This window comes from Ambystoma mexicanum, chromosome 6q, assembly GCF_040938575.1.
Source record: "Ambystoma mexicanum isolate Mex_15411 chromosome 6q, UKY_AmexF1_1, whole genome shotgun sequence".
Classification (NCBI taxonomy): domain Eukaryota; kingdom Metazoa; phylum Chordata; class Amphibia; order Caudata; family Ambystomatidae; genus Ambystoma; species Ambystoma mexicanum.
Genome location: NC_090937.1, coordinates 576,828,820 through 576,853,546, shown reverse-complemented (window position 1 = coordinate 576,853,546; position 24,727 = coordinate 576,828,820). Strand labels below are relative to the sequence as shown.

At 51.9% G+C, this 24,727-nt stretch overlaps 1 protein-coding gene across 1 annotated transcript in view; it reads left to right on the top strand.

The window, feature by feature from the left end:
• Nucleotides 1-24,727, top strand: part of LOC138516152 (bifunctional heparan sulfate N-deacetylase/N-sulfotransferase 3) — a 758,026-nt gene that overhangs the window by 323,735 nt on the left and 409,564 nt on the right. The window contains exon 4 of the mRNA XM_069631061.1: nt 2,422-2,576. Coding sequence (XP_069487162.1) covers nt 2,422-2,576 — 155 coding nt within the window. The remainder of the gene's footprint in view (nt 1-2,421; nt 2,577-24,727) is intronic.

Here is a 24,727-nt window from a genome sequence, read left to right as displayed (position 1 = left end):
TGGGTTAAGTAGCAGACCTTGAAGAAGGTGTACATGAGAACAGGTAACCTATGAGGACAAATCAAAGTAGAGTTTCTGTTCTAAAATGTCTGTATTCTGGCCATCAATCAGGCCGCAGAATGGTGTACAGCATTTTATGGTGCCACAGAAGAAACACAAATACTTGCCAAAATGGGGTTACCTCCATCAGGTTGAGACAGTACTCATGTCTCGGGAGGATAGCTCAGTGGCAAGGTGCTCGCCTTGGAAACAAGACGACATGGAGCACCACAGGTTCAATCCCCGGGTCCACGCTTAGAGACCTCTGGGTATTAAGCGTGTCATAAATAACCAATCATATCATGTTTGCACACCAGTACAAAAATCAATGGAAGGCATATAAGGCACACATTTTACCTGTAAAAAGTAGGATCTACTAAGAAAGGAGACATGGCATTGAATCAATAGTAAAACTCAAAGATTGGACAGAAGGCACCAGGGCAGGGAATATACCAAGAGAAGAAAAATAAGATATTTGTGAATCAGAGAACAAACTGAGGAAGAAGATACCAATAGAAACTCTGTTTTGGTGGGGTCAATTTTTTAAAAGAGTGAACATATCCAGTCCTTGAATGCCCAATTATAATAAAAATCGTTATTATATAACGCGCTTAATTCCAACTTTGGCTTTGTGGCCATGCCTGTTGGTTTGTGAGTGCCATTTTAGGGCATATACCTTTTCACTGAGCGGAATGCTCTGTTATGCGCATCGCCTGAGCAACCGTCCCTTGCATCTCATCTACCTTGACATGGGCCAAGTGCAGGACAGTGTACAGTGCAGGCAGGTGTCCTTTTAGACTGTTACCTGCCTTGCTGTGTTCTTAATTTAGTGGGTCATGAACAGCCTACGCACTTCTATTCTTTTTCAAATGTACACCCAGAAATTAGGATTTCGGTGTAAATAAATGTCTTGATGGTGATGCGCCTGCACACATGAAGGTAGAGTGCCCACCACAGCTCTCCAGTCACATGTGTGCAGGACATCAATGCCTATCTGGGTGTTTACCTCGTGCCCAACAGTTCCGTGGGAAAGGGGAAGGGCCTGAATGCAAGTCTATTTCACTCACAGCTCAGCCCTGATCACCTTCTGCACACATGACCTAGGGTGCAACTACCATCTTGCTTGCCACCTCCAGTGATCAGAACTTTTACTGAATCGATTTCCTTTTCTCACACTATTCTCTCACCCCACAACTCAAGGGGGACTCAGGCTCACAGACTGGCCACAAAAACATGGTCTAGCTACACTTAGCCAGCCTACACATCAGACAAGATGTGACTAAAACGTTTCTTAGGATGGAGATGTGCCGTCCATTTGGATCTTGTGATATGCCCAAGGGCCATAAAGGGACTGCAAGATGACATGTGTGATCACTGGGTTGAACCACTGGCTGGCCAAGCAAAGCCTCCAGGCCCCATGTCAATCTGGCTTTAATCCTGGATGCAGCACCAAGACCGCCACACATGATGTGGACTGCATACCGGATGCGCCGCGGGGGAGATATTGTTGCTGTTTCTGCATCTCTCAGGAGCATTTGAAACAATTGACCATGGGTTGCTACTAGAAATCATGTACCAGCTGTTGAGCATTGGGCAACTGGCTCTGGGCTGGTTTGGTTCCTTCCTGGCTGGACAGTGTAGGCTGATCAAGATGAGTGCTGTGCAGTCAGCCCCTCTCTCCAAGCACTAGTGCGGGTTGAACTTGCGTTGGTGCGGGCAGGAATTCTGTAATGCCGCTTTTGGTGTAAGCCTGTTGGGCAAATATGCAATTCCACTTTTTGAAATATTTTTCCCTGAAGTATTTCCCTGGTGTGTAATTTATTTTAATTTTGTCTGCTTTTTACCTGCCCCTCCTGAGAATTTGCCACATCTTTGTGAAGCGGGATGCTATTTCAAGTGGGATTTTCAACATGCTGAAACCACTCAATTGTCCTTTATGAATCTGGGGAATCGGCGCACGGGAACAAGTGCGTGTTGGGGTTTTCTGCTGGTAAACAGGACACTTTGTGAACTAGGGCCACAGACTCTTGCAGGTGGCTTTTCTTAACATTATAGGATCAGTAGAAGTGCAGCTTCTTGTTGGCGCATTCAGGGAAGAGTCAAGGAAACCGAGCAAGACCATCTTATTCGTGTTTTTCTACTTGATCAGGAAGTCCACAAGTAATTGATATTCCAATTAATAATGTCAAAGAATGACATAAAAAGCGGATTGTTTCTTTAAATCAGCACCACGTGTGGATCACCATTGATGCTACTTCTTCGACTTGAAATGTTGCACGCGTTGTTATTTTGTTTTATTTCCAGCTCCTCAACAAACACAGTATTTACGCAGCAGATTTGCGCTCACAATTAAAACTCGTTCTCTGTGGCGTTTTCCCTCAGGAACTAAGAAAGAGGATGAAGGTGACGACCTGCTGCTGGGGTCGGTGGATGAGTTCTGGTGGTTCCCGCACATGTGGAGTCATATGCAGCCGCACCTCTTCCACAACGAGTCCTCCCTTGTGGAGCAGATGATTCTCAACAAAAAATTCGCTCTGGTAAGTCCCCTTGTTTTTGACCGACGAGAGACTATAGTATAATGCGCTTGTCGAACATGCTTAAAAACACATTTAGGCCCCGAATCATGAATTTTTGCACAGTTCAAAGTGATCTTGCACTGATGAAAAGTGCGCAAATGCAGGTTACCACTATTACACAAATTACTCTGGTGCAAAAAACAGATTATTTGCATGCATTTGGGCAGACATTGTTCTGATGAAAAAACCCTGATTCATGAAACAGGTACTGCAAAAATGAATTTGTACTGACTTCGCACTGACTTTGCCCTGCAAAAACACACTTTGCACAGTTCCATGAATCAGGATTTGTGTCTGCAGTGCAAAGTCTATTTTCAGCAGTGCAAGTCACTTTGAACCGTGCAAAAAATTCCATGAATCCGGCCCTTAAACTGTACATTTGAGGGTTATATTGCCGACACTGCACTGGCACAATTGCAATTAGCACTAAGGCAAAAAAGTCCAAGTGCAAAAAAAAATGCTTTCAATGCATTTTTGCATCAGAACAATGTTTGCCCAAATGCATGCAAAGAATCTGTTTGTTGTACTAGAGTAATATGTGTACTAGCGGTAACCTGCACTTGCGCAGGTTCAAAGTTTCTGTAGTAATGTGATTTCTAGAATCATCTTTTTCATGTGTCAGTCGCAGATGGGGAGCAGGTGCAAGTGGATCTAGGTCACCTAGCCTAAGCCCTGCCCACCTGGTGCCTTCCTGCCTGCCGCTCTTTTTCACCACTTAGCAAACCCTGCACACCCTTTTCCTATCTCCTCCCCTTACTTTTTTCTATGCACTTACTCTATCAGAATTGTCCCTGGACCTAATATGATAACAACCTCATCTGTTTCCTCTACCCTCCCATTTCTGTTTTTTTCCTCCCCACACCCACTCCAGCACTATCTGAAATGTCGTCAGGCCTAGTATGATAGTCGCTTGATTTGTTACTCCCCTCCCTTTCTGCACCCCTCTCCCTCACCTTTTGTTTTCACCGACTCGACCAGAAATGTCAGGCCTAGTACAGTAGTCGCCTCTCTGTTTCCATTTCCTTCCCACTTTCCCCCTCCCTTCCTTATCTATGTCTTAGCACTTGCACTATCTGAAATGTCAGGCTGAGTACGATAGTTAATTTCACATCCTTTCTGTTCATGGCCTGTACGAATGTCATTGTGTTTTCCCTTGTTCCCTCCCTTGCCTTGAAGCGCTTTGAAACACATTGTGTATAGGCGCTATATAAATAAATGATCATATATCATATCATATCAGTAAAGCAGAACTTGCTTTCTTTGATCATTTCGACACAGTAGTTGTCTGTGGCCTCATGTGATAAATGGCACCAATACCACTTTGAAATGCTAGCAGAGTTCACCAAAGAGCAAACAGAAGTGTTGTTTTGAATCATTCTACAGTCAACGATTGAGTCAAAACAAACGTTGTAGCAGACGGTTAGGGTGGAATTGAGGCGAAAAGAGAAGACGAATTAAGTGAGGAACTATGAGCTCACTGATACCTTGTGGGATCAGTGGACCAGTGATGGAAAAAAGGTGGGAGCTAATTGGAATGTGTGATTGCCCAACATGATCTTGCCACATTGAGGGAGACCATGGCAGGCAATTCCAGTTAAACAGGACATTTGTCTAGAATTCAATCCCGTTATCCGGGGCATTACACTTTAAAGATTATGGTGTCTCCTCGAGTCGTATTTTATTGAACACCACGTGCCTCTGGTGTTCCAGCACATCCGGGGAAATGCAAGCATGTTGTGTTGTCTGCGGTTCTATGAAGGTTTGCGATTATTTTCTCTTTTAACGAATGGCAACTTCACAGACTTTTGTTTTGCTATTTTTACCACTTTTTACCACAGAAAGTAGGGGAGACCCCCCACCCCCCAGTTCCATTCCCCATCCCCTTTCTATCTACCTTAAACTTACCATATGTGGTCAAAAATAAAAAGTAGTAACTATTTTGGTGAAAATGCAGTCGTTAAAGTTTCCGTTCGGCAATACAGGGGTATACCGTTGTCTGCAGTTTGGAGTGCCGTTGGTGCTCCAGGCCAGGTAGGTCGCTTACTGCATATTTGATTAGTGACGAGATAAGTGTAATAAAGCCATTAGAAAGACTTAGGGCTGAAACAAGTGGTCACAAATTCGGAAGCTGGTGAGATACCAAGGGTCCACTTGTCTCGGGAGGATAGCTCTTGGGCAACGTGCTCGCCATGGAAGCAAGAGGACACAGAGCAAGAGATGTTCGATCCCTGGGTCTGCGCTTAGAAACCTCTGGGTATTAAGGGCGTTATATATCATTTCACATCACTTGGACAGTCATGCTGTTCTAGGTGGTCCAAGAGAAGCTTGTAGCTGTGTATAGGGGGTTTCTATTGTGCTGACATATCTGGGAAGCAACAGGGCACTCTACATTAGTAGGTTGGGTGCAACAGATGTAGCGGGGAGGGAGGGCGCGCGGAGGTGGTGGGTCCTCTGATTATTGGTTTTCTTCAAGGTACTCTTTAAAGAGTAAGCTTTCAGAGATTGCAGGTTTGCCCAGATGGCAGTCAGGTTTAAGCACACGCCATATCAAACTGATAACACTATATCACCCCTCCATATCTGACATTCACCACTTGCAGAGCTGGCTCGGTCCATGCGGCCAACGCAGGGCCGCGTTTTGGTGAAACTCTGCATTGGTGTGTAATGCAGGTTAAATAGGTTCCGTTCCGAAGGCCGGAGGACTCTGGGCTTTGCGCCATCGTGTACAACGTATAAACAGATCATTCTCCCAGTGACATCTTATTGATGTTTTAAAATAACCAATGTCAGCGCAATACGTTTAGCGAGCGCAGGCAGAACGATTCGTCTGCTGCTGAAAAAGACTGAAACAAATGGATGCCAAATCAATGAAAATGCCAACGCGGTCTAGGATTGGTGTAAATTAGATGAGATATGAGCTTTCTAGTGTGCGTTCACATGTGGCGTGTTGATTGTTTATAAGGTGCATTACAGTCATTTTGCACCAGTGAACGTGCAATTAACACTAAGGCAAAATGTGCCCTAGTGAAAGCAGAAAAATATTCGTCAATGCATTTTTGCATCAGGGAAATGTTTGCCCTAGCCGTATAGGCCTTTGCCCTGTCACAAACATGCGTTAAACAAATGAATGCATCTTTTTTGCACTAGGGCAATGGCCTGCAGTGTTGTTGTTTTTTCAGTGCACCTGCCACACAGGGATAACACCCACCATTAAATGTTCTTCTGTAGTGCAAGCTTACTGACCTTTGGCATCACAGAGCGTGTGGGGGAAGGGATGGTTTCATCTGCCTTCTCTTTGCTGGAGCCTTAATGGCACCTCACTCTGGCCACCAGCAGAGTAGACACGCAGGTGGGGTGAGGGAGCTCTTGTTGAGCCATCGCTTAAGTGCAAAAAATTCCGCAGCCACCATTTTAAGTAGCACTGCAGTTTGTATGCTATGGAATCTTTAGACTAATCAACAACATGTTACACCTTTACTGCAACTATGAACTATGAAAATATGACACTATAGTTTCACCCATGTACCATGTGAGCTAGACAATAACTGCATCTGGATCATGCCATCAGACAAGACAATTTTACTGCCTGAAGACTTGTGACATAGGCTATGGGGGTCATTACGACCCTGGCGGTAGAGGGTTAATGGGGCCGGTAGAGCTGCCGGCCCCGTTAACCCTCTACCGCCTCATTACGAGGTCTCCTCGCGGGACCTGCTAAGGACATCTGGTAAAACCAGGCATCCTTAGCGGGTCCCGCGAGCAGACCAGGATGCAAACAACGGGCCCGTCATTAACGGGCCCGTTGTTTGCATCCTCCCCATTCTCATTGATCCATATGGGGGCTTGAATGGGAATGGGGATGTACCGGGTGCGGGTTCCCGGGAAGGGGAATTACCGGGCCCTCCAAGGTTGGAATGGGCCGGTACTTCCCCCTTCCGGGAACCCGGACCCGGTACCCAGTATGGGGGTAGCCATGCCGCTAAAAGCTACCTCCATACTTGTAATGAGGCCCTATGTCTAGTGCTATTCAAGTGACTGTCCCTTGTGATGCCGCTTGCTGGAATGCTGCTATGCACGTCTAGCCATCAGTTACTGTGCCACAAATTCCACTCTATTTACTTTGTGAACAGCTGTTTGTATCTCGTCAATTGGGGCAATGTGACACCTCTCCTGAGCCTGTCTGAATGCAACTTTGTTAGAGCCATCCTCGTCCTCTTGAATCCCCATCAAAATAAGAAAGAAATGTGGTCTCATCATAGAACGATGCCTTTAAGGGGATGGGCCCACAAGGAATAACTGTGTCGGATGTTTGTAGTCAGTGCTGTAAGTGGGAGGTAGAATCCAGAGGGGGCTCTAGTTAGGGGGTGTGGCCTCAGTATGGGTGGGTGGGGTGGCAGGGAAGGCCACCACACCCACCTGTACATAGGCCATACCCCTATCTAGAGCCTCCCTTCCACAAGGGAAGTGGGGGCTTAACATTTGCTTGTCTCCCAGACAGTGGGAACCAAGCAGGAGAGCTGGGACACACTGCTACCATACTTTTGGTGTGTCCGACCTCTACTTTTCTTTCCTAAATCAGAGGCTCTGAGCCCTGCTGGCAGGCTGCCTGCCGGGGCTAGATAACAACGCCTCTTCCACCGCATTTGAACACCTAACCCACATAAAATAATCTGATCTCCTCTGGCGATTAGTTGGAACATAGACTGCTTTTTAATTTTTATTAATTTATTTGTTATTTGTAATGCGCACTATAGAGCAAAAATTGTGTTTCAAGGCGCATCAAGACAAGGGGGGATATGGATGAGGAAGAAGGTATGAAGCAAAAACAAAACGTTCTTAAAAGGTCTTGAAAAATTCAGAACATGCAAGTGCTATAGCACGAGAGAAGGGGAGGGGTTAGAAGGGGAAGTGAGGGTGGTGGAGAAGGGAAGATAGCAAACAAAAACATTCTGACTAGGTCGCAAGACCATTTGGAACGTGCAAGTGCTGGAACATGAAAAGGGCAAGAGGGGGATGAAGGAAAGTGCAGGAGGGGAAAAAGGTGAGAGGTACAAAAAATGCAAAAACAGATAAAAAAAGTGCAGGGTCAAGTAGGAAAACTGTATTAAGGAAAAATAACAGAAATGCAATTATGACAAGCAGGTAAGAGTGACTGCAGATGGGAAATGTCTTACCTCATGGAATGAGGAGCTACATCAGACATGTAGACAGTTGCTGCCAACCATTTCTTTCATAGCCGCAAGAACCAACAGAAGAAGCCAAATACCTGAGCAGGCACCCTAACATCAAAGTGCCTCCCATTGGAGGCAATGAGATGTATAATACATCACTCCACTGTGCGCAGGCATGGCTAACAACACACATCAGTATACAGGAAGGACATTGACAAAAAATGTGGTTGTGCTGTTCACATAAATTCACTGCTTACCTACACCGGACTACGCCTAAACGCCTCTTGACAGAATGCAACGTGGTCCTACAATAATTTTGGGCATGCTGAACACACAGCGAGTCACTAGCACTGATGCAACCCCCATTCTTCTCAATACCCATCGCATGGCTGACGACATGGGTTGCTTTTCTACCGGAGCCTGGCCAGCCCTGCTAAGCCTTTTTCAGCCAAATGCACACACTTATCATAATGGTTCCCCAGGACCTCCAACACTCAGGACTTCGGTCCTCCGAGGGCGTTCCCGCTAACAGTGCTTTTGAACTATAACAATGGTAAAATTAGCACTATACAAATGACAAGTTACAGGAATTGTTTGTTTTTTAGTTGTGCAATTGCTTTTTTTCTTAGCTATGTATTTATAATGCGCTTAAATACCCAGAGGTTTCTAAGTGGGGAACATTGGTCATAGAGACTAGCATGGTAATGAGCGGTCAAAGAGTGGGTAAATAATCAACCCTAAACATACCTCTTAAACTTTTGAGTCAGAAGAAAACAGAGGACTTTGTTTTCGTCAGGTGAGGTCCTATTTTAGTCTATGTACAGGTAAGAAGCTTGGCAGGAGAGTGAGCTTACGCAGTGGCCGCTGACAGCCACCCAGAGATGTAAGTTGAGAGGTAGGTCCACAAGCCGTGTGACCCTCCTCACATCTCATCTCTCTACTATCTTAACTTCCCATGGCAAATGTTTCAGCTCATAGGCAGCACTTTCGGCACCACCGAAAAGCAAACCTAAAATGAGGGACATGTTGGCTATCAATGCTGCTATATATCATGTCCCCTATATATCATGCCATTAAACATAGCTGGTCATTCCCATAGGAATTCACCATTTTCCTCCAGCGTTTTTAATAATTCTATGCAACATTGTTGACCTAACCAGAGAGTAGAGGCCAATATTGACTCTACATTTAAATGGCTTCTTGCCAAGCACCAAAACATTTACATAGTCATTTTGCAATTTAAGGATGGGTCAGATTCTCAAAACCTAATGCTAATGGAAAAAGCAGAGGGGATGTGCTTTCATAATTTGCATTAGTTTTAGAAATGTACGAGTCACCTTATTCTCAAAGGTGACCTGTTCATATCTGTGAGAACTGGACTGCAGCACAAAAGATACACTGGCCACCCCCCTTGCACACGTTAGTGTTGGGAGTGCACTCCCGACACTAATGCGCTACAGGATGTCATCACCCATGTGGGTGATGGAAGCCCATTTCCCATCACCTTAGAGAGCCTGTCACTGTGAAATGCTAGAAAAAGAAACAAGTGTTTCTAACCCTGTTAAAGGGATAGGAATGCAAATGGGATTGCAGCAGCTGAGACCTCTATTGTAACGCCACCTGATTTGTACCGAAAAGATTTTAAGAATTTGCCCCACAAGCTCCATGTCTCCTGAGAAACAATGACATCACTTTCCATGTATCGATATTCCAACCAATCCATATCGCTTTGCTTCCCTTCAGAGCTCCTAAATCCTATTATATGCTGAGTTTATAAATTAGCCAGGCACCACATCATGGCCATGAAAAATCCATGTTCCCAAGCATTTCCCACGGTTTGCTTTTTAAACTATGTTTTTTTACCCATGTCAGTTAGCTCTGCTACTAGAAAGAGTCAACGGTTCGCTCACATTATATTAAAAAAGATGTCACTTTGGACCTCTGTAGCTATAGCATTTGGAAGTAGCAGCAGTCGAAGCTTATTTCTTGCAATGTTATACATTTTCCTTTGTGGGTGCAGGCTCTTTTTGTGTACAGGCCCTGTCACATTTTGTGATGGGGCTACGAGATCGGCTGTTTTGCACAAGGGTCCCAAAGCCAGTATCATTGGGGCTGGAGGGTCTCTACCTGTCAAGTCTAGGATCTGCCTGAGTGAGAAAGAAAAGACTCAAGTGCACAGCGTTGGAACATGACGTTTTTAGGTTCCTAATTGTCCTAAAAGAGCCACCCCTCTTCATTTTCCCCCACCCATGTCACAGTTTTGAAGGTGCTGTTGTGCCCCAGTGTGTACAAGGTCTTCAACCTTTCTTCTTTTCCTGCCAGCAGTAAAAATGCCAGCTGTGTCGTACGGGTTTAATACCCAATACAAGGGTGTAAATGAATGAGACATATAGTTGGATCACCATCATGTCCAACCATGTCTGATTGGTCAGACATGATGGCCCTCTGGCTTCCAAGGAGAGAAAACACTTTGCATTGCTGGGGGATGCAAACAGCATCCACTGGGTGAAAGATGTATCCAGCATGTGTTTGACATTGCTTTTTATGTAGTGATTTGGAATCTTACTCTGAAACAGAGCTATAGATGTAGGCAATATGATCCAGTTATACTTCAAGTGAAAGCAGATGTTAGGAGATAACTTGAGTGATCTTTTCTGATCCAGCATTTGTTTTAAATGAGTGATTATGTGTTATGTTACTATGCTTTTATACTGCACCAAGTCACCACCGTAGTTGTTTTGGACAACATAAATATACTTAAGTATGAAAATAAAACAACATGGATCACCCTTCTTGGATTAGCATACTGATTAACATCCTAACAGTCTATTGGTGTCACTCATTGCACTTGGTGATTAAACTAAGGAACATTCCACAAGGAAGATAGAATAATCTGTTTTTGAGTTTGACAAGACAAAGATTGTTAGAGTCTGGAAATGGCGACTTTGTAAGACACTACAGAGGCATCATGGCTCAGTTTCATAACTCGCTTTCAGTCTCTTGATGATACCCTTGTGTATCGCCCACTTGCTGATTCATGAACACTCCATATTTCTCGTCTAGAAGGGCTAATGATTCCAGGTATAGGTTAAAACACTTGGGTGATAGAATGGAACCCTGGGGAACACCAAAAGGGACTCAAAAAGAATCATAGTGATCTTGGCCCAAGACTACAATCTGCTTTCTTAAGTATAAAAATGATCAGATCCAGGCACAAACAACACTTTCAATTCCCATTTAGTGAGATAAAATCTTCAAAAAGATGTAATGATCGATTGTGATAAAGGCTGCTTATAAATTCAGTAAAACAAGCAGGCACAAGCCTCCATCATGTAACTCTTTATAGATGGCATCTAAAATCTGCAACGTGCCCGTCTCTGTGTTGCAGCTGGGTCAAAAACCTGATTGAAATGGAGCCAATACATTTTGTTCAGTAACCAAATTATTCAAGTGCTCCAACATGACTCTTTCCAGGAATTTACCTCAAAAGGCAATTCATTTACTGGTTGCCTGTTTTAAAAACTAAAACAGATTTGAATTCAGAGAAGCATTCCTCATGATCTAAATCCAAGCATGATGACTCAAGATATATGAATTATCAACACATGTACACATTTCAATAACTTTTTCTTATTGTAAGTCCTTCAAATGCAAAGAATATCTGCGGTGATTTAAAAAATGTGGGCCTCACTGATGGTACAGTTCCACAAAAAGGTTATGGAGGAAAATGGATTTTAGTCCAAATCTGATTGGAACTCCAGATAAAAGAAGAACACCTCCCATTGTCACATGGAAAAATACATTGGATCGATCAAAATAAAGGGAAAGATAATTTGGAGTGCTAGTATATGGATAGAAGCTATGATAGGCCCGTCCATTGACAAAAGGTCACATCAAATGATGCTCCATGGGTGGAGTTCATTGGTTATTTAAGGCCAAACACATTGAAAATAGGCAGAACGTGTCCTCTTCTGTCACAAAGCTATATTCTCATGTTTGTATTCACTTTGAATGAACCTAGATTGTGCGTTCTCCAAAAATAAAAGTTTCAATTCTAAGCCCCACATGTGTAGGCAGAATAGTGTTAAATCCGTTCCTACTCTGTGTCTCTATGGCGGAAGGCTTTGTTTGAGTGATATCAGAGTGATTGGTATGCGTTCAAATGAGAGAATGTTCTTTCAATGGTGGTCCAGGATTGGTGGCTAGTAGGATGGGACCTGGGTGTGGTCACCAGTGAGTCCTCTACCTGTATGATATGATATGGCATTCATAACGCGCCTATACACAAGTGTTTCAAGGCGCGACAAGGCAAGGAAGGGGAACTTTTCTGATCCAGCATTTGTTTTAGATGAGTGATTATGTGTTATGTTACTATGCTTTTATACTGCACCAAGTCACCACCGTAGTTGTTTTGGACAACATAAATATACTTAAGTATGAAAATAAAACAACATGGATCACCCTTCTTGGATTAGCATACTGATTAACATCCTAACAGTCTATTGGTGTCACTCGTTGCACTTGGTGATTAAACTAAGGAACATTCCACAAGGAAGATAGAATAAACTGTTTTTGAGTTTGACAAGACAAAGATTGTTAGAGTCTGGAAATGGCGACTTTGCAAGACACTACAGAGGCATCATGGCTCAGTTTCATAACTCGCTTTCAGTCTCTTGATGATACACTTGTGTATCGTCCACTTGCTGATTCATGAACACTCCATATTTCTCGTCTAGAAGGGCTAATGATTCCAGGTATAGGTTAAAACACTTGGGTGATAGAATGGAACCCTGGGGAACACCAAAAGGGACTCAAAAAGAATCATAGTGATCTTGGCCCAAGACTACAATCTGCTTTCTTAAGTATAAAAATGATCAGATCCAGGCACAAACAACACTTTCAATTCCCATTTAGTGAGATAAAATCTTCAAAAAGATGTAATGATCAATTGTGATAAAGGCTGCTTATAAATTCAGTAAAACAAGCAGGCACAAGCCTCCATCATGTAACTCTTTATAGATGTCATCTAAAATCTGTAACATGCCCGTCTCTGCGTTGCAGCTGGGTCAAAACCCTGATTGAAATGGAGCCAATACATTTTGTTCAGTAACCAAATTATTCAAGTGCTCCAACAGGACTCTGCCCAGGAATTTACCTCAAAAGGCAATTCATTTACTGGTTGCCTGTTTTAAAAACTAAAACAGATTTGAATTCAGAGAAGCATTCCTCATGATCTAAATCCAAGCATGATGACTCAAGATATATGAATTATCAACACATGTACACATTTCAATAACTTTTTCTTATTGTAAATCCTTCAAATGCAAAGAATATCTGCGGTGATTTAAAAAATGTGGGCCTCACTGATGGTACAGTTCCACAAAAAGGTTATGGAGGAAAATGGATTTTAGTCCAAATCTGATTGGAACTCCAGATAAAAGAAGAACACCTCCCATTGTCACATGGAAAAATACATTGGATCGATCAAAATAAAGGGAAAGATAATTTGGAGTGCTAGTATATGGATAGAAGCTATGATAGGCCCGTCCATTGACAAAAGGTCACATCAAATGATGCTCCATGGGTGGAGTTCATTGGTTATTTAAGGCCAAACACATTAAAAATAGGCAGAACGTGTCCTCTTCTGTCACAAAGCTATATTCTCATGTTTGTATTCACTTTGAATGAACCTAGATTGTGCGTTCTCCAAAAATAAAAGTTTCAATTCTAAGCCCCACATGTGTAGGCAGAATAGTGTTAAATCTGTTCCTACTCTGTGTCTCTATGGCGGAAGGCTTTGTTTGAGTGATATCAGAGTGATTGGCATGCGTTCAAATGAGAGAATGTTCTTTCTCTGGTGGTCCAGGATTGGTGGCTAGTAGGATGGAACCTGGGTGGTGGGCACCAGTGAGTCCTCTACCTGTATGATATGATATGGCATTCATAACGCGCCTATACACAAGTGTTTCAAGACGCGACAAGGCAAGGAAGGGGAACAGAGGGAAGACAGAGACAACGATCATACTAGGCCAGCTGACATTGAGATCGCGCAAGTGCAGCAGAGGTGGGGAAGGGGAAAAGTGTGAGGGGCAAGGGGGAGGGGCAGTGCAGTACATAGGATGAACAGTAAATAAATAGAAACAATAAATAGGAACAATAAATAAAGTGCGGCCAGCTGGTGGCAGGTGCAAGGGTAAGTGCAGGCATCAGGTGTCAAGTGCTGGCAGAGGGCTGTAGGGATACAGAAACAGCCCCAAAGTACAAGAGTTGCCAGGGCATCAGTGCAGGTGTGCAACTGGCGGGGAGGGGACCTGGGCTCGAGAACAGAGGGTAGCCAGGTGACGAGTGCGGTTTCAGCCAGGAGTTCAGCAGGGGAGAGGAGGAGAGAAAGCAGAGGCAAAGAAGAAGGTCTTGAGGTGCTTCCAGAACCGTAGATGGTTCTCCTCAATTTTCAGAGAGACAGGGAGGCTGTTCCAGAAGAAATAAAGAGATCTACCACCAACTCGTTGCTTTGAGAATCAACTTACCCTGAGGGAGTTGGAGGCGGATGAGCAAAGTGCTCGAAAAGGAAGATATTTAGGAAGAGAGTTGAAGGTATTGAGGCCCCAGAAGGCCTTGTGGATGATGCAGAGAGTTTTGAACTTAATCCTCACAGCCACTGGGAGTCAGTGCAGAGATTTCAGTCCTGGAGAGATATGATCCCTGGCCTTGAGGCCAAGGACAAGTCTTGCAGTCCTGTTCTGGATGAGTTGCAGAGGACGGAGAGTAGAGGCAGGCAGATTTAGAAAGACAATGTTGTAGTAGTCCAGCCTAGAGAGAACCAGAGCTCTGGAGACATTGAGCTTCTGGGGGAAGGAGAGGAAAGGAAGAATACCTCTGAGGAGCTGCAGCTGGTAGTGCGACTTTGTATATAAATATTAAACTTAATAAAGAACTTATGGAGGATTTACCTGAGGCTCCAATCGCCTTTGGATATAATAAATTGTCCAGCATTCTAAACTCTATGTTATACACATGTCCAAACCAGAAACCAACACCACCCCACCTCTAGAGTAGAATAACCCATAGAATAAGAAAGTAATATGCAAATCCAAAGTATGTTTTTCTCTGATGCCAACACTTATCAATGGTGTTAGAGAAAATCAAGTGAAATGTTTATTTCAAAATGTTTCTCTGATGCCAATTCTTTTCAATGGTGTTAGATAAAATGAAAGTGAAATATAGATTGTAATTTCTGAATATTCAAATGTTTTATACGCAAATGTAATGTTGACAAGCAGAACAAAATCCAGTGTTTATTCTGACGAGGAATAGGTGTTGGTCCAGAATTCTTCTTCAAATGTGTATGTTATATGAATGGATATGTGTATACATTGCAAATCCAATTACTGTGATATTAGCAGGTAGGTTGTGTTTAAATTTTTTCTAGGCAAGCTGCCTGTACTTATTATGGGTGATGTTCCCAGCATAAAGTTAGGGGACCACCTATGATTTAGATTTGTTATTTTAAATAGAACAGAATATTCTGATAAAAAAACAACCTGTTCCTTTTCCTAGAGTTTTGCATGTAGGGGATGTTAGACTAGAAGCCACCTCACTTCATCTGAATATGCAAAATACATCAAATCACTTACACGTGGCATCAATCCATTCAAGACTGCACTTCAAAATGGTCTTTGTCTACTCCCGCCATATTGTACAGCCCCGCTAATATCCTGGCACTCTGTGTTACCATTTGAATGGCCCGGAAGCTAATAGATGTCATTGCTGCATTGGAGTAAGGCATCCATTACTTGTATCTGACACTCAGTGTTATGCTTCCCTTTCCGAGATACCTGTCACCTCCATGTAGATCTTAAGCAATATGAAAGGATGTTTTGGAAGCCTTCCGCTGGCCCTCACACAATCATCAACCTCACTATGACCCTGCATACATGCAGCCTTGATCCAAGGCAACTTCGAAGAAGAAAGCATTCATGACAAAATCGACAAATATTCTGCGTACTATTGAGTTAGATACTTTAGGTTAGTAATACATTTTGTTTATTTTATTTGTTTACATTTTATGTATTAGTTTAATAGATAGTACATAAATAGTATGTTCACAATCTCATAAGTGAGAATGAAATACAAAGACAACAATATCCATTTTGTACCGATGCACATTTACAGGCCGATTCATGGAATAATTAGCGCGGCGCAAGTGGCCAAAAACGTGCGATTCGCAGTGGAATAGCGAAAATCGTATTGCAAGTGCGAAAATCGCACGAAAAGCCGCGCACATCGATTCATGGAAGGCCGTGCGCGAGAAAACCATCGGATGTGCGCTAAATAAGTGCGCGGCGCACGTTGGCGCACAGGCCATCTAACGGCGTGCGCCAGGTCACAGCGAAAATCACACAGGCCACAGCGAAAATCGCACATAGCGCGGCGCACACAACAAAAGTAGGCGGAACACGGGGCGTAACACTCGGAATGGGGAACAACTTGCCAAAATGTGGGCGTCACGGGGAAGTACAGGGTGCAAGTGCGCGGAACGCCCACACGCTCGTCTACAACACGTATTCATGGAATCGAATAGGGCAAAAAAGCGCACGGTCAAACCAGCGCACAGGCACAAACACGACCGCCACAAGAAAGCAGGCGGTAGCGTCTCTGCGCCTGTAATAAATGTGCGCCAAAAGGTGCGCCAACAAATAGCACCTATATACAGCTATGATGAATGTCCTATACTGTGGCCCTCCAGGACAAATGACGTGCAAAGGGGTACCCACAAACACGGACACCTGCTGACTGAAAAATAACGTATGCGTGTATTGCGGGGTGCGCGGGAACTTTCACACGCGATTTGGCAGGGTACGTGGATTTCAGGGGTGCGCGGGAATTTCCACACGTGATTTGGCCGGGTACGTGCGCGGGAATTTCCACACGCGACTTGGCTGGGTACGTGGATCTCAGGGGTGCGCTGGAAGTCTCACACGCGATTTGGCAGGGTGCGTGGATTTCAGGGGTGCGCGGGAAGTTCCACACGTGATTTGGCCGGGTACGTGCGCAGGAATTTCCACACGCGACTTGGCTGGGTACGTGGATCTCAGGGGTGCGCAGGAAGTCTAACACGCGATTTGGCAGGGTATGTGGATTTCAGGGGTGCGCGGGAAGTTCCACACGCGATTTGGCTGGGTACGTGCGTGGGAATTTCCACACGCGATTTGGCTGGGTACGTGGATATCAGGGGTGCGCGGGAAGTCCCACACGCGATTTGGCAGGGTACGTGGATTTCAGGGGTGCGCAGGAAGTTCCAGATGCAATTTGGCCGGGTACGTGCGTGGGAATTTCCACACGTGATTTGGATGGGTACGTGGATCTCGGGTGCGCGGGAAGTCTCACACGCGATTTGGAAGGGTACGTGGATTTCAGGGGTGCGCGGGAAGTTCCACACGCGATTTGGCCGGGTACGTGCGTGGGAATTTCCACACGCGACTTGGCTGGGTACGTGGATCTCAGGGGTGCGCGGGAAGTCCCACACGCGATTTGGCCGGGTACGTGCGTGGGAATTTCCACACGCGATTTGGCTGGGTAGGTGTATTTCAGGGGTACGCGGGAAATTCTACACGCGATTTGGCTGTGTGCTCCCAGGTATTCACTGTACACCCTCCACGGCCCCTGCAGGCAGCCAACACCACAGGGGACTACCCTGCACACCTGCTCATGTCACCCAGCGCCCCCACCCCCCAGCAGTGTGGGGCACCCTCCACCAGGCCCCCACTCATGTCCCCTATCACCCCCACCCCCCAGCATCCAGGGGCACCCTCCACCAGGCCCCCACTCATGGCCCCCTGCACCCCCACCCCCAGCAGTGCAGGGCACCCTCCACCAGGCCCCCACTCATGTCCAACTCATGTCCCCCTGCACCACAACCCCCCAGCATCCAGGGCACCCTCCACCAGGCCCCCACTCATGTCCAACTCATGTCCCCCTGCACCCCCACCCCCCAGCATCCAGGGGCATCCTCCACCAGGCCCCCACTCATGTCTCCCACCACCCCCACCCCCCAGCCACGATGGGCAGCCCCCACCAGGCCCCCACCCATGTCTCCCACCACCCCCACCCCCCAGCCACCATGGGCATCCCCCACCAGGCCCCCACTCATGTCCCCTATCACCCCCACCCCCCAGCAGTGCAGGGGCAGCCTCCACCAGGCCCCCACTCATGTCTCCCACCACCCCCACCCCCCAGCCACCATGGGCATCCCCCACCAGGCCCCCACTCATGTCCCCTATCACCCCCACCCCCCAGCAGTGCAGGGGCAGCCTCCACCAGGCCCCCACTCATGTCTCCCACCACCCCCACCCCCCAGCAGTGCAGGGCACCCTCCACCAGGCACCCACTCATGTCCAACTCATGTCTCCCACCACCCACATCCCTCAGCAGAGCAGGGGCACCCTCCACCAGGCCCCCACTCATGTCCCCTATCACCCCCACCCCCCAGCATCCAGGGGCACCCTCCACCAGGCCCCCACTCATGTCCCCCTGCACCCCCACCCCCCAGCATCCAGGGGCACCCTCCACCAGGCCCCCACTCATGTCCCCCTGCACCCCCACCCCCCAGCATCCAGGGGCACCCTCCACCAGGCCCCCACTCATGTCCAACTCATGTCTCCCTGCACCCCCACCACCCAGCATCCAGGGGCACCCTCCACCAGGCCCCCACTCATGTCTCCCACCACCCCCACCCCCCAGCAGTGCAGGGCACCCTCCACCAGGCCCCCACTCATGTCCAACTCATGTCTCCCACAACCCCCACCCCTCAGCAGTGCAGGGTCACCCTCCACCAGGCCCCCACTCATGTCCAACTCATGACCCCCTGCACCCCCACCCCCCAGCATCCAGGGGCACCCTCCACCAGGCCCCCACTCATGTCCCCTATCACCCCCACCCCCCAGCATCCAGGGGCACCCTCCACCAGGCCCCCACTCATGTCTCCCACCACCCCCACCCCCCAGCAGTGCAGGGCACCCTCCACCAGGCACCCACTCATGTCCAACTCATGTCTCCCACCACCCCCATCCCTCAGCAGTGCAGGGGCACCCTCCACCAGGCCCCCACTCATGTCCCCTATCACCCCCACCCCCCAGCATCCAGGGGCACCCTCCACCAGGCCCCCACTCATGTCCCCTATCACCCCCACCCCCCAGCATCCAGGGGCACCCTCCACCAGGCCCCCACTCATGTCCCCCTGCACCCCCACCCCCCAGCATCCAGGGGCACCCTCCACCAGGCCCCCACTCATGTCCCCCTGCACCCCCACCCCCCAGCATCCAGGGGCACCCTCCACCAGGCCCCCACTCATGTCCAACTCATGTCCCCCTGCACCCCCACCACCCAGCATCCAGGGGCACCCTCCACCAGGCCCCCACTCATGTCTCCCACCACCCCCACCCCCCAGCAGTGCAGGGGCACCCTCCACCAGGCCCCCACTCATGTCCCCCTGCACCCCCACCCCCCAGCATCCAGGGGCATCCTCCACCAGGCCCCCACTCATGTCTCCCACCACCCCCACCCCCCAGCAGTGCAGGGCACCCTCCACCAGGCCCCCACTCATGTCCAACTCATGTCTCCCACCACCCCCACCCCTCAGCAGTGCAGGGGCACCCTCCACCAGGCCCCCACTCATGTCCCCCTGCACCCCCACCCCCCAGCATCTAGGGGCACCCTCCACCAGGCCCCCACTCATGTCCCCCTGCACCCCCATCCCCCAGCATCCAGGGGCACCCTCCACCAGGCCCCCACTCATGTCCCCCTGCACCCCCACCCCCCAGCAGTGCAGGGCACCCTCTACCAGGCCCCCACTCATGTCCAACTCATGTCTCCCACCACCCCCATCCCTCAGCAGTGCTGGGGCACCCCCCACCAGGCCCCCACTCATGTCCAACTCATGTCCCCCTGCACCCCCACCCCCCAACATCCAGGGCACCCTCCACCAGGCCCCCACTCATGTCCCCTATCACCCCCACCCCCAGCATCCAGGGGCACCCTCCACCAGGCCCCCACTCATGTCCCCCTGCACCCCCACCCCCCAGCCACCATGGGCATCCCCCACCAGGCCCCCACTCATGTCCCCTATCACCCCCACCCCCCAGCATCCAGGGGCACCCTCCACCAGGCCCCCACTCATGTCCCCCTGCACCCCCACCCCCAGCAGTGCAGGGCACCCTCCACCAGGCCCCCACTCATGTCCAACTCATGTCTCCCACCACCCCCACCCCTCAGCAGTGCAGGGGCACCCTCCACCAGGCCCCCACTCATGTCCAACTCATGTCCCCCTGCACCCCAACCCCCAGCATCCAGGGGCACCCTCCACCAGGCCCCCACTCATGTCCCCTATCACCCCCACCCCCCAGAATCCAGGGGCATCCCCCACCAGGCCCCCACTCATGTCCCCTATCACCCCCACCCCCCAGCAGTGCAGGGGAAGCCTCCACCAGGCCCCCACTCATGTCTCCCACCACCCCCACCCCCCAGCCACCATGGGCATCCCCCACCAGGCCCCCACTCATGTCCCCTATCACCCCCACCCCCCAGCAGTGCAGGGGCAGCCTCCACCAGGCCCCCACTCATGTCCCCCTGCACCCCCACCCCCCAGCATCCAGGGGCACCCTCCACCAGGCCCCCACTCATGTCTCCCACCACCCCCACCCCCCCAGCATCCACGGGCACCCTCCACCAGGCCCCCACTCATGTCTCCCACCACCCCCATGCCCCAGCAGTGCAGGGCACCCTCCACCAGGCCCCCACTCATGTCCAACTCATGTCTCCCACCACCCCCACCCCTCAGCAGTGCAGGGTCACCCTCCACCAGGCCCCCACTCATGTCCAACTCATGAACCCCTGCACCCCCACCCCCCAGCATCCAGGGGCACCCTCCACCAGGCCCCCACTCATGTCCCCTATCACCCCCACCCCCCAGCATCCAGGGGCACCCTCCACCAGGCCCCCACTCATGTCTCCCACCACCCCCACCCCCCAGCAGTGCAGGGCACTCTCCACCAGGCACCCACTCATGTCCAACTCATGTCTCCCACCACCCCCATCCCTCAGCAGTGCAGGGGCACCCTCCACCAGGCCCCCACTCATGTCCCCTATCACCCCCACCCCCCAGCATCCAGGGGCACCCTCCACCAGGCCCCCACTCATGTCCCCCTGCACCCCCACCCCCCAGCATCCAGGGGCACCCTCCACCAGGCCCCCACTCATGTCCCCCTGCACCCCCACCCCCCAGCATCCAGGGGCACCCTCCACCAGGCCCCCACTCATGTCCAACTCATGTCCCCCTGCACCCCCACCACCCAGCATCCAGGGGCACCCTCCACCAGGCCCCCACTCATGTCTCCCACCACCCCCACCCCCCAGCAGTGCAGGGGCACCCTCCACCAGGCCCCCACTCATGTCCCCCTGCACCCCCACCCCCCAGCATCCAGGGGCATCCTCCACCAGGCCCCCACTCATGTCTCCCACCACCCCCACCCCCCAGCAGTGCAGGGCACCCTCCACCAGGCCCCCACTCATGTCCAACTCATGTCTCCCACCACCCCCACCCCTCAGCAGTGCAGGGGCACCCTCCACCAGGCCCCCACTCATGTCCCCCTGCACCCCCACCCCCCAGCATCTAGGGGCTCCCTCCACCAGGCCCCCACTCATGTCCCCCTGCACCCCCACCCCCCAGCATCCAGGGGCACCCTCCACCAGGCCCCCACTCATGTCCCCCTGCACCCCCACCCCCCTGCAGTGCAGGGCACCCTCCACCAGGCCCCCACTCATGTCCAACTCATGTCTCCCACCACCCCCACCCCTCAGCAGTGCTGGGGCACCCTCCACCAGGCCCCCACTCATGTCCAACTCATGTCCCCCTGCACCCCCACCCCCCAACATCCAGGGCACCCTCCACCAGGCCCCCACTCATGTCCCCTATCACCCCACCCCCCAGCATCCAGGGGCACCCTCCACCAGGCCCCCACACATGTCCCCCTGCACCCCCACCCCCCAGCCACCATGGGCATACCCCACCAGGCCCCCACTCATGTCCCCTATCACCCCCACCCCCCAGCATCCAGGGGCACCCTCCACCAGGCCCCCACTCATGTCCCCCTGCACCCCCACCCCCCAGCAGTGCAGGGCACCCTCCACCAGGCCCCCACTCATGTCCAACTCATGTCCCCCTGCACCCCCAACCCCCAGCATCCAGGGGCACCCTCCACCAGGCCCCCACTCATATCCCCTATCACCCCCACCCCCCAGAATCCAGGGGCACCCTCCACCAGGCCCCCACTCATGTCCCCCTGCACCCCCACCCCCCAGTCACCATGGGCATCCCCCACCAGGCCCCCACTCATGTCCCCTATCACCCCCACCCCCCAGCATCCAGGGGAACCCTCCACCAGGCCCCCACTCATGTCCCCTATCACCCCCACCCCCCAGCATCCAGGGGCACCCTCCACCTGGCCCCCACTCATGTCCAACTCATGTCCCCCTGCACCCCCACCCCCCAGCATCCAGGGGCACCCTCCAACAGGCCCCCACTCATGTCCCCCTGCACCCCCACCCCCCAGCATCCAGGGGCACCCTCCACCAGGCCCCCACTCATGTCTCCCACCACCCCCACCCCCCAGCATCCAGGGGCACCCTCCACCAGGCCCCCACTCATGTCCAACTCATGTCCCCCTGCACCCCCACCCCCCAGCATCCAGGGGCACCCTCCACCAGGCCCCCACTCATGTCCCCTATCACCCCCAGCATCCAGGGGCACCCTCCACCAGGCCCCCACTCATGTCTCCCACCACCCCCACCCCCCAGCAGTGCAGGGCACCCTCCACCAGGCCCCCACTCATGTCCAACTCATGTCTCCCACCACCCCCACCCCTCGGCAGTTCAGGGGCACCCTCCACCAGGCCCCCACTCATGTCCCCTATCACCCCCACCCCCCAGCATCCAGGGGCACCCTCCACCAGGCCCCCAGTCATGTCCGCCTGCACCCCCACCCCCCAGCATCCAGGGGAACCCTCCACCAGGCCCCCACTCATGTCACCTATCACCCCCACCCCCCAGCATCCAGGGGCACCCTCCACCTGGCCCCCACTCATGTCCAACTCATGTCCCCCTGCACCCCCACCCCCCAGCATCCAGGGGCACCCTCCAACAGGCCCCCACTCATGTCCCCCTGCACCCCCACCCCCCAGCATCCAGGGGCACCCTCCACCAGGCCCCCACTCATGTCTCCCACCACCCCCACCCCCCAGCATCCAGGGGCACCCTCCACCAGGCCCCCACTCATGTCCAACTCATGTCCCCCTGCACCCCCACCCCCCAGCAGTGCAGGGGCACCCTCCACCAGGCCCCCACTCATGTCCCCTATCACCCCCACCCCCCAGCATCCAGGGGCACCCTCCACCAGGCCCCCACTCATGTCCCCCTGCACCCACACCCCCCAGCATCCAGGGGCACCCTCCACCAGGCCCCCACTCATGTCCCCCTGCACCCCCACCCCCCAGCATCCAGGGGCACCCTCCACCAGGCCCCCACTCATGTCCAACTCATGTCCCCCTGCACCCCCACCACCCAGCATCCAGGGGCACCCTCCACCAGGCCCCCACTCATGTCTCCCACCACCCCCACCCCCCAGCAGTGCAGGGGCACCCTCCACCAGGCCCCCACTCATGTCCCCCTGCACCCCCACCCCCCAGCATCCAGGGGCATCCTCCACCAGGCCCCCACTCATGTCTCCCACCACCCCCACCCCCCAGCAGTGCAGGGCACCCTCCACCAGGCCCCCACTCATGTCCAACTCATGTCTCCCACCACCCCCACCCCTCAGCAGTGCAGGGGCACCCTCCACCAGGCCCCCACTCATGTCCCCCTGCACCCCCACCCCCCAGCATCTAGGGGCACCCTCCACCAGGCCCCCACTCATGTCCCCCTGCACCCCCACCCCCCAGCATCCAGGGGCACCCTCCACCAGGCCCCCACTCATGTCCCCCTGCACCCCCACCCCCCAGCAGTGCAGGGCACCCTCCACCAGGCCCCCACTCATGTCCAACTCATGTCACCCTGCACCCCCACCCCCCAACATCCAGGGCACCCTCCACCAGGCCCCCACTCATGTCCCCTATCACCCCACCCCCCAGCATCCAGGGGCACCCTCCACCAGGCCCCCACTCATGTCCCCCTGCACCCCCACCCCCCAGCCACCATGGGCATACCCCACCAGGCCCCCACTCATGTCCCCTATCACCCCCACCCCCCAGCATCCAGGGGCACCCTCCACCAGGCCCCCACTCATGTCCCCCTGCACCCCCACCCCCCAGCAGTGCAGGGCACCCTCCACCAGGCCCCCACTCATGTCCAACTCATGTCCCCCTGCACCCCCACCCCCCAGCATCCAGGGGCACCCTCCACCAGGCCCCCAGTCATGTCCGCCTGCACCCCCACCCCCCAGCATCCAGGGGAACCCTCCACCAGGCCCCCACTCATGTCACCTATCACCCCCACCCCCCAGCATCCAGGGGCACCCTCCACCTGGCCCCCACTCATGTCCAACTCATGTCCCCCTGCACCCCCACCCCCCAGCATCCAGGGGCACCCTCCAACAGGCCCCCACTCATGTCCCCCTGCACCCCCACCCCCCAGCATCCAGGGGCACCCTCCACCAGGCCCCCACTCATGTCTCCCACCACCCCCACCCCCCAGCATCCAGGGGCACCCTCCACCAGGCCCCCACTCATGTCCAACTCATGTCCCCCTGCACCCCCACCCCCCAGCAGTGCAGGGGCACCCTCCACCAGGCCCCCACTCATGTCCCCTATCACCCCCACCCCCCAGCATCCAGGGGCACCCTCCACCAGGCCCCCACTCATGTCCCCCTGCACCCCCACCCCCCAGCATCCAGGG